The 12,452-nt window shown below is 41.7% G+C and overlaps 1 protein-coding gene across 1 annotated transcript in view; it reads right to left on the bottom strand.

Annotated features, from left to right (window-relative positions):
* CORIN (corin, serine peptidase) overlaps positions 1 to 12,452 on the bottom strand; it is a 178,767-nt gene that overhangs the window by 54,607 nt on the left and 111,708 nt on the right. Inside the window, exons 7-9 of the mRNA XM_087827585.1 lie at positions 6,048 to 6,155; positions 4,733 to 4,843; positions 2,588 to 2,704 (exon numbers count right to left, since the gene is read on the bottom strand). Of these exons, the coding sequence (XP_087683711.1) occupies positions 2,588 to 2,704; positions 4,733 to 4,843; positions 6,048 to 6,155 (336 nt within the window). The remainder of the gene's footprint in view (positions 1 to 2,587; positions 2,705 to 4,732; positions 4,844 to 6,047; positions 6,156 to 12,452) is intronic.

Raw genomic sequence — 12,452 nt, 5'->3', positions numbered from 1 at the left:
GTTTCCAAATGAATGACAACGGTAACGTCAGCCGAATGGCTTTTCCTTAAGGCATGTAGAGCGGAAACAGGTTTTCCCATTGATTTCCTGGTCGTTTGTAGATTAAATGGATAAGGTAATAAATTCCTGCCTGTGCTCTTTCCATCTCTCCTCCACTACACTAAGTTACTTTCAGACACATCATTTGGAATCTAGAAAATCTTGCAAGGCATTTTTAAATATAAATGATAGTATGCGGACACACACCGTCATTCTTATCTATAATTCTCAGACAATGTTTATTATCCTGGACTCCCTCCTTTCCAGTACCATTAACGTTCAATAGATCATAGCCTTGCAGAAGAGAAATGTCAGTGTGTTTTTTTAACGTCAGTCGAGTCTAGCTTTTTTGGAAGGTAAGCCAGGCTAATTTCCACGAGTTTCATCTCTTAAAGAAATTGTATTAAGACAACATGCATTCATTACTTCGGTGCATAAGGGCCTGCGATGTGACAAACATATGCAACAAGTAAGGCCCGAGCATTCCAAGTAAAAATGGACGAGAGTTTATGCGGTAGTTAGGGATATCATCGTGAAAGAACCTTACAGCGCTGTGTGATCGCTGCCTTCCTGGAAGTACGTGTAAGGAGCAGTAGAAGCGAACGAGGGCAGCAAGGGGAAAGCTTCTCACAGGAGTTTTTCAGGCACATGGGGTAAGTTAGGATAGGAGGGAAGGATGGGTTTCCCAGGCAGACAGCAGAACATGCAAAGGCCTGGGGCCGGCAAGTGCAGAGGTTGGAGTCGCTGGAGCCTAACGGAGACTGGACAGAAAGGCAGAGGCCCAGCCTGAGGGTTGTCAAGGCCTAAATTTCCAATGAGACCCAAAGCCCTGGGGGAAGAGGTCCCTGCTTTCCTCCCCAGCCCTGTCTAGCAGAACCAGCCTGTAGACACTGCTGACAATGATTCTGTAGTAGCAAGCTCCTCTAATCCAGTGGCCTTGTCCCAGTATCCTAAATATGCCCTGCTCCTTCCCTCCTTGGGACTTTTGGCCAAGTGGTTCCCTGTATCTGAAATGCTTGGTCCAACCCCATGCTCCTTTGTTAACTCCACCCATTCTCCAGATCTTAGTTGCAATAGCTCTTCCTCAGCGAAGCTTCCCATATATGGTCTCCCGGCACCCTGCCGTTCCCCTTGGCACCCGTCACTTCATGGTTAGACACCTACATGCATAATTATTGGTAATATGTCTGTCTTCCCCTGGGGCCTGAAGCTGTTTTACTTGCCACTAAATCCCCAGTGGTTGACCACATATTAGCACCACAATACACATTTATTAAGTTGAGTTCATTAGAATAAATAATATAAAGATGCTACAATTTTACTTTTTGATCCATTTTATCATGTGACTTTCTTACATGTCACACCCGTAAGGAAACAGTTTACAAATCCTGCCATTGCATAGTAAAGAACCCAAAATTATTTCAAACAAGTTGAATTATGTAGGAAGAAAGAGCAATTTGATCCAAAGGGAGGATCTTGGTTGTAGAAATGGATTTCCTTCTGAATTTTAAAATTGATAAAACTTAGCACTCCTTATGTATCTTTTAATGTAATAAATCTGTGAGTAAAAGGCTCTCCCTTTAGGTCTTGAATGCTTTTTTCATTAAAGCTATTCTAATGATCTATATTCATTATGACAAAAATAATTTAGATATAGGTGACCAATCTCATTAGCTGGAGATAGACATACACAGCCCAACATAAAGGCCACGTAATAATAGCAAACATTGAATTCTCACCACGTGTCAATAATGATGTCATCATTATTCCGAGTTTACAGACACGAAACTGAGACATAAGGGGGTAAGTAACTGGCCTAAAGTCAACCGGATAGTAGGTAATACAGCTGGGCTTGAGCCAGGCAGCTGGGTGGCGACGACCGACCACACTCTTTACAGCCAGGCTGTGGAGGTCAGGGGCAAGGTCGCCAATGCACAGAGGTGGTGATTTTAAGTCTAGGAATATTCTTACCAGCCCTGCACTGAGAGACGCTTGTACACAAACCAGGGCTTAAACAATCAGTGTGAGGTCACATTTGAAAGACCAATTCATTTGATTTACTTCTTCCCTTTGAGTTTCACAGATGGAGATCCGACTCCTTTCAAAGTGTGTTTAGGTACAGCGCTTGGTAACATGAAGCATTAAACTGTTTCTCTGAATGTGGTGACTCTGCGAAGCTGTTACATCTAATTTCAGAAGCCAGTTCCTTCTCACCGGAATCTAACCTAATTTAATCGAATGCTAGATACGAATCGTTTCTCTTTCTCACAACGCTGCCGTTCCCCATCAAACAGGTGACTGCCTCTCCCATGCTGTGTAATCGTCTAACCCGAACCCTTCGGCCTCAGGAGTGGTCTTTCAGCGTGAGCCCCCCGAGGAAACCCACACGAGAGGGCCTTCTGGCTGGGGGGCCGTGAGGACCGCTGCAGTGGGCAATCTGGGATTCTCCGTGTGGGGTCCCCTTAAGCTTTAGGTAACTTCCAGCCTTTTGCTGCCTTCCCAGGGAAAGGCCCACGGGTAAGGCGCCCCGGGCCGAGCACACACTCACCGTGAGTGCAGTTCTTCTCGTCGCTCCCGTCCTTGCAGTCTTCCTCTCCGTCGCACAGGAAGGTGCTGGGGACGCACTGGCCGCTCCTGCATTCCAGCAGGCCCAGGCTGCCGCAGGCTAGGAGAAGGGGCCACGCTAAGTTATCAGTTAGTGCTTCCCTCAGTCTGCAGAGCACGGAAAGGCTCCTGTTTACCTGCCCTCGCCAGGAAATGAAGTGTCCTGACTATCCGAATGTTCTGTACCAAGGAACGAATGCATCACTAATTTTTAAAAAATTTCCCAGGATTTTTGAAATGGAAAGTTTTCATTTTAGAATTTCTCATGACTTACTAAATAGCACTTACTACGAATTAACTTTTTTATAACCTCAGGATGGGAAGTAGTATTCTAAAAGGCATAATTTATTCAAGGTTTACTCTATGGAGCCTGGCCAGTGTAGCTCAATTGGCTGGGCATCATCCTATGAACCAAGAGGTCACCGGTTCCATTCCTGGTCAGGGCACACACCCAGGTTTCGGGCTCAGTTCCTGGTGGGGTGTGTGCAGGAGGCAGCCAATCGATGTTTCTCTCTCATCGATATTTCTGTCTCTCTCTCCCTTTCCCTTCCTCTCTCTCTAAAATCAACAAAAACATACATATTTTTTAAAGGTTTACTCTATGGTAATAACTTTGTTAGGAGCATCTATATCTAATCCCAAATCCTCGTAACAAATTTGCAAGGTAGATATTATCCACCTGGCTTAGCATAGGAAACTGAAGCTCAGAGAGCTTGTAGCTGTCTCAGAGTCACATGGCTGTTAAAAGGGAATGTGCTGGCAAGTTTCTCTGAGTCCCAGCCCCAGCATGTCATTCCATACAGCCTGACCTAATGAGCCAATGAGGTGACACATATAAAAGCACATGCATAGTACCTAATACACAATAAACACGTTATTTCAAAACTTGTTTTTGACATCTGACATTTGAAAGGAATGGTTTAGTGGCCATTAATCTCCTGGTTCCTAAACATTGTCTAAATTCTATCACTATTGTTTTTAGAGCATCAAAAACCATGTTTTATATGACCTCAGCCTTCACCGAGTTACTGTTGAACTTTAAAACTCCCTATTCTTGAATGAAGGCTCAGCACCAGAACTGTTACACTTGAGCATCATGTCCTGGCTTTCCCCGGATCGGTCAAGATGTAGTCTGCTCTGGTCCGCTGTGTCCCACAGAGCAAGGATCGGGGGATATTCCAGTTCATTTCCAATTCAGGGGAGGGGAAAGTTGGGCATTGCGTTTGTTCGTTTATGACTTTTCTTATGTCAAAATAAAAACCATGCACTCTGCATTTCTATTTTTGCCTCAAATTATAGGCAAATTAAATATTCAATCCCCCATATATCAACTTTCTCCTACTCTTATTGCACAGCAAAAGATGTAATAAAAAGTTTAATTCATTCAACTATGCATAAAACGCATCATTTTAACTCTTTCAGGTCAAATTATTTGCTTTTAACACATAGCTGCTCCTACTCGATAATTTTATTTGTTTCTACCGAGTATAGTGTAGTTTCTAGAGGGAAAAGAAAGGATTAATAGCCATTCTTGATTTTATTAGCTAGTTAATGTAACACCCACCTGAAGACTGTTCGCTTACCCAGAAAACAACAGGCACTAAAATTATAATTGTTATCACGCTTTCTGTTTAAGTCTATGAACACTGAAGGCTCTCTCCTCTCTGGCAGTTCTCTCCATGTTTTCCTACAAATCGTGCCAGAGAACATGTTTGGAGGCTCCTGCAAGAAAGCTCAACCACTCATATATCATCTGCAAAAGAAAAGTCCTCCAGCTTCTTGGGAGATCTCCCCCTTTGACAAAGTCACAGATGCAGAAAGGAGACACGGGGAGCAAGGAGAGAGAAAACAGACACCTGCTGGGCCAGATGGAACAAATAAAGCTTGACGTCCTGGAGAGCAAAGTGTGGAAGTCAGGTACACTACATGGTTATTGTCTTCACACTATTCAATTATTATCTCTCCAGGCAGGGGCCAAAGTATAAGGATCTTTCCCTTTGAAGGCTGTTAGGTAGCGAACCTTGAGTGTGTTGGCCTACACAGGCAAGAAATGGAAAACTAAGCAAAATGGAAACCTCAGGGCACTCACAGCAGTTGGCCTCGTCAGACTTGTCCACACAGTCGTGGTCACCGTCGCACACCCACTCCATCGCGATGCAGCGCCCATCTCCACACCGATGCTGCTTCGTGGGACTGCAGTCTGCAGAAAGGGAACGTCCAGGGGGATGCAGAGAACCAGCTTGATGGACACTTGGAAAGTCCAGCTCCTGGTTCCAACTGAAGAGCAGCTACTCCAATTGTCCTAACACCTCAACGGCTTTCCTGTGACCGGCCTGGCACAGTTCACCTCCCGCCCAAGCCTGCGGCCCACTAGGCACCTCCACGATGACCTATCTGTTTTTCAGACGGAAAGCTGTCCAGCTTTGCCAGGACTCAGTTTGGCTTGTGTTTTTTTTTTTGTTTTTCATTTTGTTTTGTCAATGTTTTCTTTCCTTATGAGAAATTTGTGATTTTTTGCACTGGCTCAAATAAACTGAAATGTGATTTGGATTTCACAAGGTAGAGAGCCCACGTGGTATATTTGGGACAGCCTGGAGGTTTCTGACGCCACCCTGAGGCATTCCTCATTCCTCCATCATACTCCTGGGCCTCTCCCAACGCTCTTCCCCATCCTCTCCAATGCTCTATTCTATCTCACGTCATTTGCCCAGTGCCCTCGCCATCCCAGCTTGGCCTTTTGTTCATGCTACAAAGTTCCTATGTCTTTCAGTAATATCTTACCTAAACCTTCCGAAGCTAATCACAAAGTCAAAAGGTAAACAAGCAAGAGGAAGTTTGCTGGTTTGAATTCACCAGACGGCATTCAAAGTTGAACAAGACCCTTTAAAAGGTAGGTTTATTCTTGAAAAGATAAGATCAGCTTTTGTATATAAAATAAACGTGCTATCTAACCCTATGTGTCACTACTACACAAGTAATCTCTGTATTGCTTGGTGATCAAATCAAGGAGGGGTCTTTTGTTATGTAAAATAAGGGGAATCAAGGGACAAACACTGTATCTGTCTGCAAAGTTTTGCTCAAGAGCTCAAAATCTAAACACGAGAAAAAACAGAACACTTTCAAGGAGAAAATAATATTAACATATTAACAACCTGTAGCTGCTTTTCCACTCCACTTCTTTAGCATTTCCTTAGTATGACTGTGTATTAAAGAAGTATTACATTATTCATAAGACATAATTGAGACTAGTAATTGGAAAAAAACCTCTCCTTTCTAAAATTTAGAAACCAACCAATTTTATAATTTAACCTGCTTTTGATCATATTAAGGAACAAGCTACAAGTCCTTGGTTATAAATTCCTGTAATTTTAAATGAAAGCATTTAGGAAAACAACGCTACTTACCACAGTTTTGTTCATCACTCAGGTCCCCACAGTCATCATATCCGTCACACACAAGGCTGTAATTAAGACACTTGCCTGTGTGACACTGAAACTGATTCTCCCTGCAACCTGCAAAGAAGACAAGCCACTCGTGTGTCATCTGAACAGAACGTGAGGTTATAGTAGCACTTTATGAAACAAATCAATGGGAGGGAAACCACAGTGGCAACCTGGTCCACATCTACTGTTTTACAGGTGAGGAGACTGTGGTGCAGAGATCTCCAATGACTGTTCAAGGTCACATAACAAGTTACCGCAGAACCAGGACTAGGACCCTCTGGCTCCCAAGCCAGTGCTTTTTATCACTTTCTGAGTCCTCCCATGACTTTCACTTTATGTCACCTGAAGGCTCCTTTATAGTCAAATATGAGAAAAGACATTCTCAATTCATCATAATTCCTAATGAAGTTCATGTTCATACAGAAGCAATGACTTTAATAGAGGGTGAAGAGCTATTTCCTAAAAATGTTTCCTTTGCAATGAAAGTCTAGTTTTGACCATAGGAAGCATTTATATAATGGAGAGAAAAATTTATTTAGATTTAGAGTCATTACTTACTTTCACACAAACATTATCACTTAAGTCAATGGAGTGGTTCAAAACATGACCGTTAAATAAGCAAATACTGTCCTAGAGCATGGGGCAAGATAAGAATAAGTGGTAAGCAACCTCAGGAAGCATAGAGTTTAATGTTGGAATAAATAACATGCAAGGAAACTTTAATAAGAAGATAGATCTTGTACTTGGGCAAACCAGAACTCTTATCCTGGTTCTGACATCTACTAGCCATGGGAATTTGAGTGTATTAGTTAAAAATCTATGAGTCTGTGAACTGATCTATGAAATTGGGATAAGATCAGGTACTTACTACGGCTTGGAGATAAATATTAATAAAATAATTTGTGTAAGATGTCAAGACAATTCAATGGGAAAAGAATCCTCTTCAACAAATGGTGACAGGATAATTAGATTTCACATTACAAAATTGAACCGACCTTTACCTCAAACTATACTTAAACATTATCTCAAAATGGATCATAGGCTTAAGTGTAGGAGCCAAAATTATGAAGTTTCTAGAAGAAAACATAGGAGAAAAAATCTTTGTGACCTTGGGTTAGGCAAAGAATTTTTAGATATGCCAACAAAAGCACAGGCCATAAAAGAAAAATTAATAAATGGACCTCACAAAGTTAAAAATATTTGTGCTTCTAAAAATACTATTAAGCTCTGTACTGTTTGAATTTCAGAGCATGCTTCAATTTTATAAAAACAAAACAAGGTTTTAATTCTCTTTAAAAGCTTTATTTTACACAACTATTACATTATTTAAATGGAAGTTCTTTCTAATAAACATCATTTAAAAGTAAAAAATAAAAATAAAAATACTGTTAAGAAAATGAAGAGAATAGCCAAAGAACATATATGTATATCCCTTGGACACAGACAACAATGTGGTGAGGGCCAGAGGGAGGGGAGAGCTGGGGCTGGGTGAAAAGGGGCAAAGGGGGAAAATGGTAGGCATCTGTAATACTGTCAACAATATAAATAAAATATAATTTTAAAAATGAAAAGATAGACAAGCCATATACTTAAAAAAATATTTGCAAATAATGTATCTGATAAAGGACTTACTTCAAGAGTACATATGGAACTCTTACACTCAATAATAAAAAAACCCCAATTACAAATTAGCAAAAGACTTGAATAGAAAGTCTTCACAGGAGACATACAAATGGCAAATTGGTACATGAAGAGGTGTTCAGTATAATTAGTCATTAAGGAAATGCAAATTAAAACCACAATAAGGTGCTATTACATATCTCCAAAATGGCTATAATAAAAAAAGACAGACAATACCAAGTACTGGCAAGGATTTTGAGAAACTGAAACTCTCATATACTGCTGGTGGGAATGTCAAATTATAATAGCTTCTTACAAAGTTAACTATCACATTACCACATGATTTGTGAATTCTACCCTTAGAAATCTACCCAAGAGCAATGGAACATATATCCACACAGAGACTAGTATGTGCATGTTCATAACAGCATTATTCATAATAGCCAAAAACTAGAAACAATCCAAACACTCAACTGGCGAACGGACGGGCAAGATGTAGAATACTCATGTGATGGAATACTACGCAGAGTTAAAAGGGTCAAACTAGTGATAAATGTGACAGCACAGATGAACCTCAAAAAATTATGCTAATGAGAGCAACCAGACACAAAGACTACATATTGTGTGACCCGCTTATAAAATTTCCAGAAAAAGCAAACTCATAGAGACAGAGATCAGAGCAGTGGCTCTCTGTGGGTGGAGAAGTAGAAGTGGTTATCTGGGGACTGACTGCAAATAGGTGGGAGGAAAATTTGGGGGGGAGATGAAAAAGTTCTAGAAGTGGATTATGGTGATGGTTGCACAGCTCTATAAATTTCCTAAAAATCAATGGGATACATTTATGGTTTGTAAATTATATCTCAATAAGACTGTAAAAATGTTTTAAATTGGTATATGTAAAAAAAAATCCCACAAAAAACCCTGCATTGAATAGAAACTAGATTTTTGAAATGTATTATCTTTTCCCTTATCTGAAGTGAATTAAGTGCAAAAACAGATTCTTAAGTCTGAAGAGAGATCATGGAAGGTGGGCAGGATTTCAGTAGTGTGGATGGAATTAAAACTTCTCGATGTTTGTCCTGGCTGGTTTTGCTCAGTGGTTAGAGCTTCGGTCCTGGGTTCGATTCCAGTCAAGGGCATGGACCTCGGTTGCAGGCTCCATCCCCAGCCCCAGCCAGGGCACGTGAGGGAGGCAGCCAATCGATGTGTCTCTCTCTCATCAATGTCTCTCTCTCTCTCTCTCTGTCCTTTCCACTCTCTCTGAAAAGCAATGCAAAAATATCCTCCCTCAGGTGAGGACTTAAAAAATATAATAATAATAAAATAAAATACATTGAAAAAACTCTTTTCCACATTTCAGGTAGAGGGGATACTGAGAACAGGGTGAGAAATGAGGGCACGTTTGAGGATCAGTCTACTTGGCTGGTGAAGACCAAGCCTCCTGACTTCCAGCTGACTGTTCCTCCTGAACAGAAGCCTGTATCTCATACAACGGGTTCTATTCTTTTAAAATAAGTTACTTAAAGACTTTTAGAATCACATCACTTTAGAAACGGAATGGGCCTTCGAGGTCATCTGTTCAGCACCTTCATTAAGAGGGTGTGTATGTGTGTACACACAAACACACACATGTGTGGACACGTGCTCACACTCGTGCACGTGCAGAAATTGTAAGTATTCTTTTTAATTGCCCCCAGGCTGAGTAATTTTCAAATGAGACTGACCATCATAGGGGAAAACATAACAACTTAGGAAGAGGTTCTAGTTTCGCCTGGACAGAACTGAACTACTTCCTCCTGCTCAGCAGAGGGTGCTCACTCCCCACCCTACACCCTCGCGCTGGCCTAGGCCTGGGACCACTGCGAACGGGCTAGCTGGGTTGAAAAAGCTTATGGCATGTGTGTTCTTTCCCACCAAGCAGAGCTGGGAAATTTGTGCATAAAGATATATATGTTTCCTTAGGAAGTTGTAAAAGGTCTTTTTGAGTTTTGTTTTGTTTTCATCGAAATTGCTCTTGTGGGACGTGTGAAGCAGTATCTGTAATCCCTGATAACCAGGGCCCTCAACTTGACCATTAATGCAAAGGTACTTGCGTTCCCCGAAAGTGGCGGTGAGGCGGAGGGGTGACACATTTCAAACCCTCTGAGTTAGCTTTTTTTAAAGCTGTACGCTTCAGTTCTGTCCACTGTAGGACTGGGGCACCGAACACTCCATTCAGAATCTGATTAACACACTAAAAATTTTCAGTGATTCACGTGTCCTCTGTGAGGCCTGTTCTAGGATTCCCAGTAATTCATACTAACACCTCATTTGAGATCTTTTAAAACTAATGCTGTCATTTATTAAATGATTTCATAAATAAAGATGCCGCAAGCAAAAAAAAATCCTCATTATTCACACAGGAAACAGGTACAGATTCAGGTCCCGCTGTTCCCACTGTTCGGCTTACTTGGTTAGAAGCCATTCTCAGAGGTTAGATACACAATTAGCTACATTTGGAAAACAACTTGTTACCTCCCTAAGGTCTGTGTGACGAGTAAACACACAAAACCTAACCGGAGGCACTGCCCAGCCAGAAATACATAGCAAACAGCAAAGATCACAGTGCCTCCTTTTATTGGAATAAATGTTTATTTGGACTGAAAAGAAATGTTGTCAGTGCAATTTGGGGCCAACGAATCAAAATTTTCAAAAGCTACTTGCTGTGATTTTCTTGCTCAATACAAACATAATTTTGCATGACCTGGGGTAGATGTTTTTCTAGATACAGATCATTTTTCTTAATGAGAGTGGGATACAAGCTGGTACTTCTGAAGTTCTTGCATGTTAATATTTATTTCAGTTTGGCATCTCACACTATTAACTTTTGTCTCTTGAAATTATCATTAAAGGAGAAAACTAAGGAACAGAAAACCTTTTATCAAAGGTTTCACTCAATTTGCTCAGTCTCTATGAGTCTGTAAACATAAATGTGTTGCCTCATTTCAAGATTCAAGTGTGGATGCTCAATTACTACCCCAAAATCCCTTCATTTTCAGATGACCAGAGAGGTTAAGTGGTTTGCCCACAGTTGCCCAGCTCAATAGCAGAACTATGAGATGAAGCCAGGCTTCCCACCTCACCTTTTGACTACTGACTTCTACCTCTACAGGTGAGGGTTTCTCAGTTGCAGGACTGTTGAAAATTTGGACTGCTTAATTCTTTGTTGTGGGAGGGGTTGCCCTATGCATTGTAGGATGTTTAGCAGCATCCTTGACCTCAACTCACTAAATGCCAGTAGCACCCCCGTTCCTTTTGCTACACCATTAAATTGTTCCAGGTGGTTGGAAATCTATTGCTTCTACAAATACTTAGGATGGGACCGATAAGCAGGGCAAAATGAGTTAGGGGAGAAAGTCGGGAAGCAGTCCCAGATACCTGGAGTGCGCTGTAATAGACAGTTGCCTCCCAAGCTTAACAGAGCATCCAAAATAAACATTTCTCATGTGAATGATCAAAATATAATTGTTCACCACATCTGAATTTTTATGGACCAGGGCAAGGCAAAGGCAGCACAGTTTAGAGAAAACAGCATTAGATTTGAAGCCATTCAGTGCTGGGTTCAAGTCTAGCACTTGGAACCACGGGCACATTTTTTCATTGCCTTAAGCCTCCGCTTTGCATCTGCACAGAAGGGAATGAGAATACCTCTTTGCTGAAAATTAAATCAAGTCATGTAGGCAAATGTTTCTCGCACAGGTGATTAGGGAACTTACAAATAAAATATACCTCCCCATCCTTTCCCTAAGGCAGGCCTCCTCCTGCATTTGCCAGAACCCTGGGAACCAGGCACGTCCTCCTGCCCCTCACTGGGAGGTTCAGCAAAGCTTCCCTCCCCTCAGCGGTATCTTATCTGTGGGCTGCACTCATGCTCTTGATTTGCATCTACCCCTAACTCCGATGTACGATTTACGCTGTCCCTTCACTGCAGGGTGGGGACAGGAGGAGGTGGCGCCCGCTATAAACGCGCATGCTGAAACTCCTGAAGTGCAGAGGCAGATGACCGTGTACGGTCAGAAACAACTGCACTGCAAAGACTTCAGCGTCCATCTAAGCATTTTCATAGACAAATGCTCTCAGGAATGTGTGTCCCCCACGGACCAGACCGCAACGTTTCCGAGGGGTGTTCATGAGGAAAGCCCATATCTTCTTTAATCAACAGTTCAGCTCCCGGGACACTGCTAACCTTCCAGAGTAGTAATTCCGTCTTTGTTGGGCACTGAGGTCGGAAAACTTACTCCTTTGAATCCAGTTTCAACCAATGCAGCCGAGAGCTCCTATTGTTTAAAGTGCAACGCTCAGCGCAACACAGGACGCAATGAGCAAGTCAGTGAGGGCTCGCCACTGGGGAGAGGCACTAATGCCGGAACATGGGCCAGAACTGGCAGAGAAACACAAGTGCCGAAAATTGGATATCATCCTATTGGACTAGTCTATGGAAATATTTTAAATTCCCGTGTGGGTGCTTTGCATGATATTTTCTTGTAAGTCCACAGCTATATTCCCTAATGTAAATATAAAACGTTTCCTATGTAAAATCGCCTGCCATAGTTTTTCCTGAAGAGGGAATCCCAAATTATAAAAACAAATGTCTTAGTGAAAACATTTCTGAAAATATGGGTGACATAACTGAAGTTCCAGAAGATGCTAGATTATTCTGCAAAATAAATCAGTATATGAGTGAATAAATAAATATATAAAGGTGAG

Source organism: Miniopterus natalensis, chromosome 1 (assembly GCF_054644295.1).
Source record: "Miniopterus natalensis isolate mMinNat1 chromosome 1, mMinNat1.hap1, whole genome shotgun sequence".
Taxonomy (NCBI): Eukaryota; Metazoa; Chordata; class Mammalia; order Chiroptera; family Miniopteridae; genus Miniopterus; species Miniopterus natalensis.
Note: the sequence above shows the minus strand (reverse complement) of the source record. Positions and strands in the feature narration are given on the sequence as shown.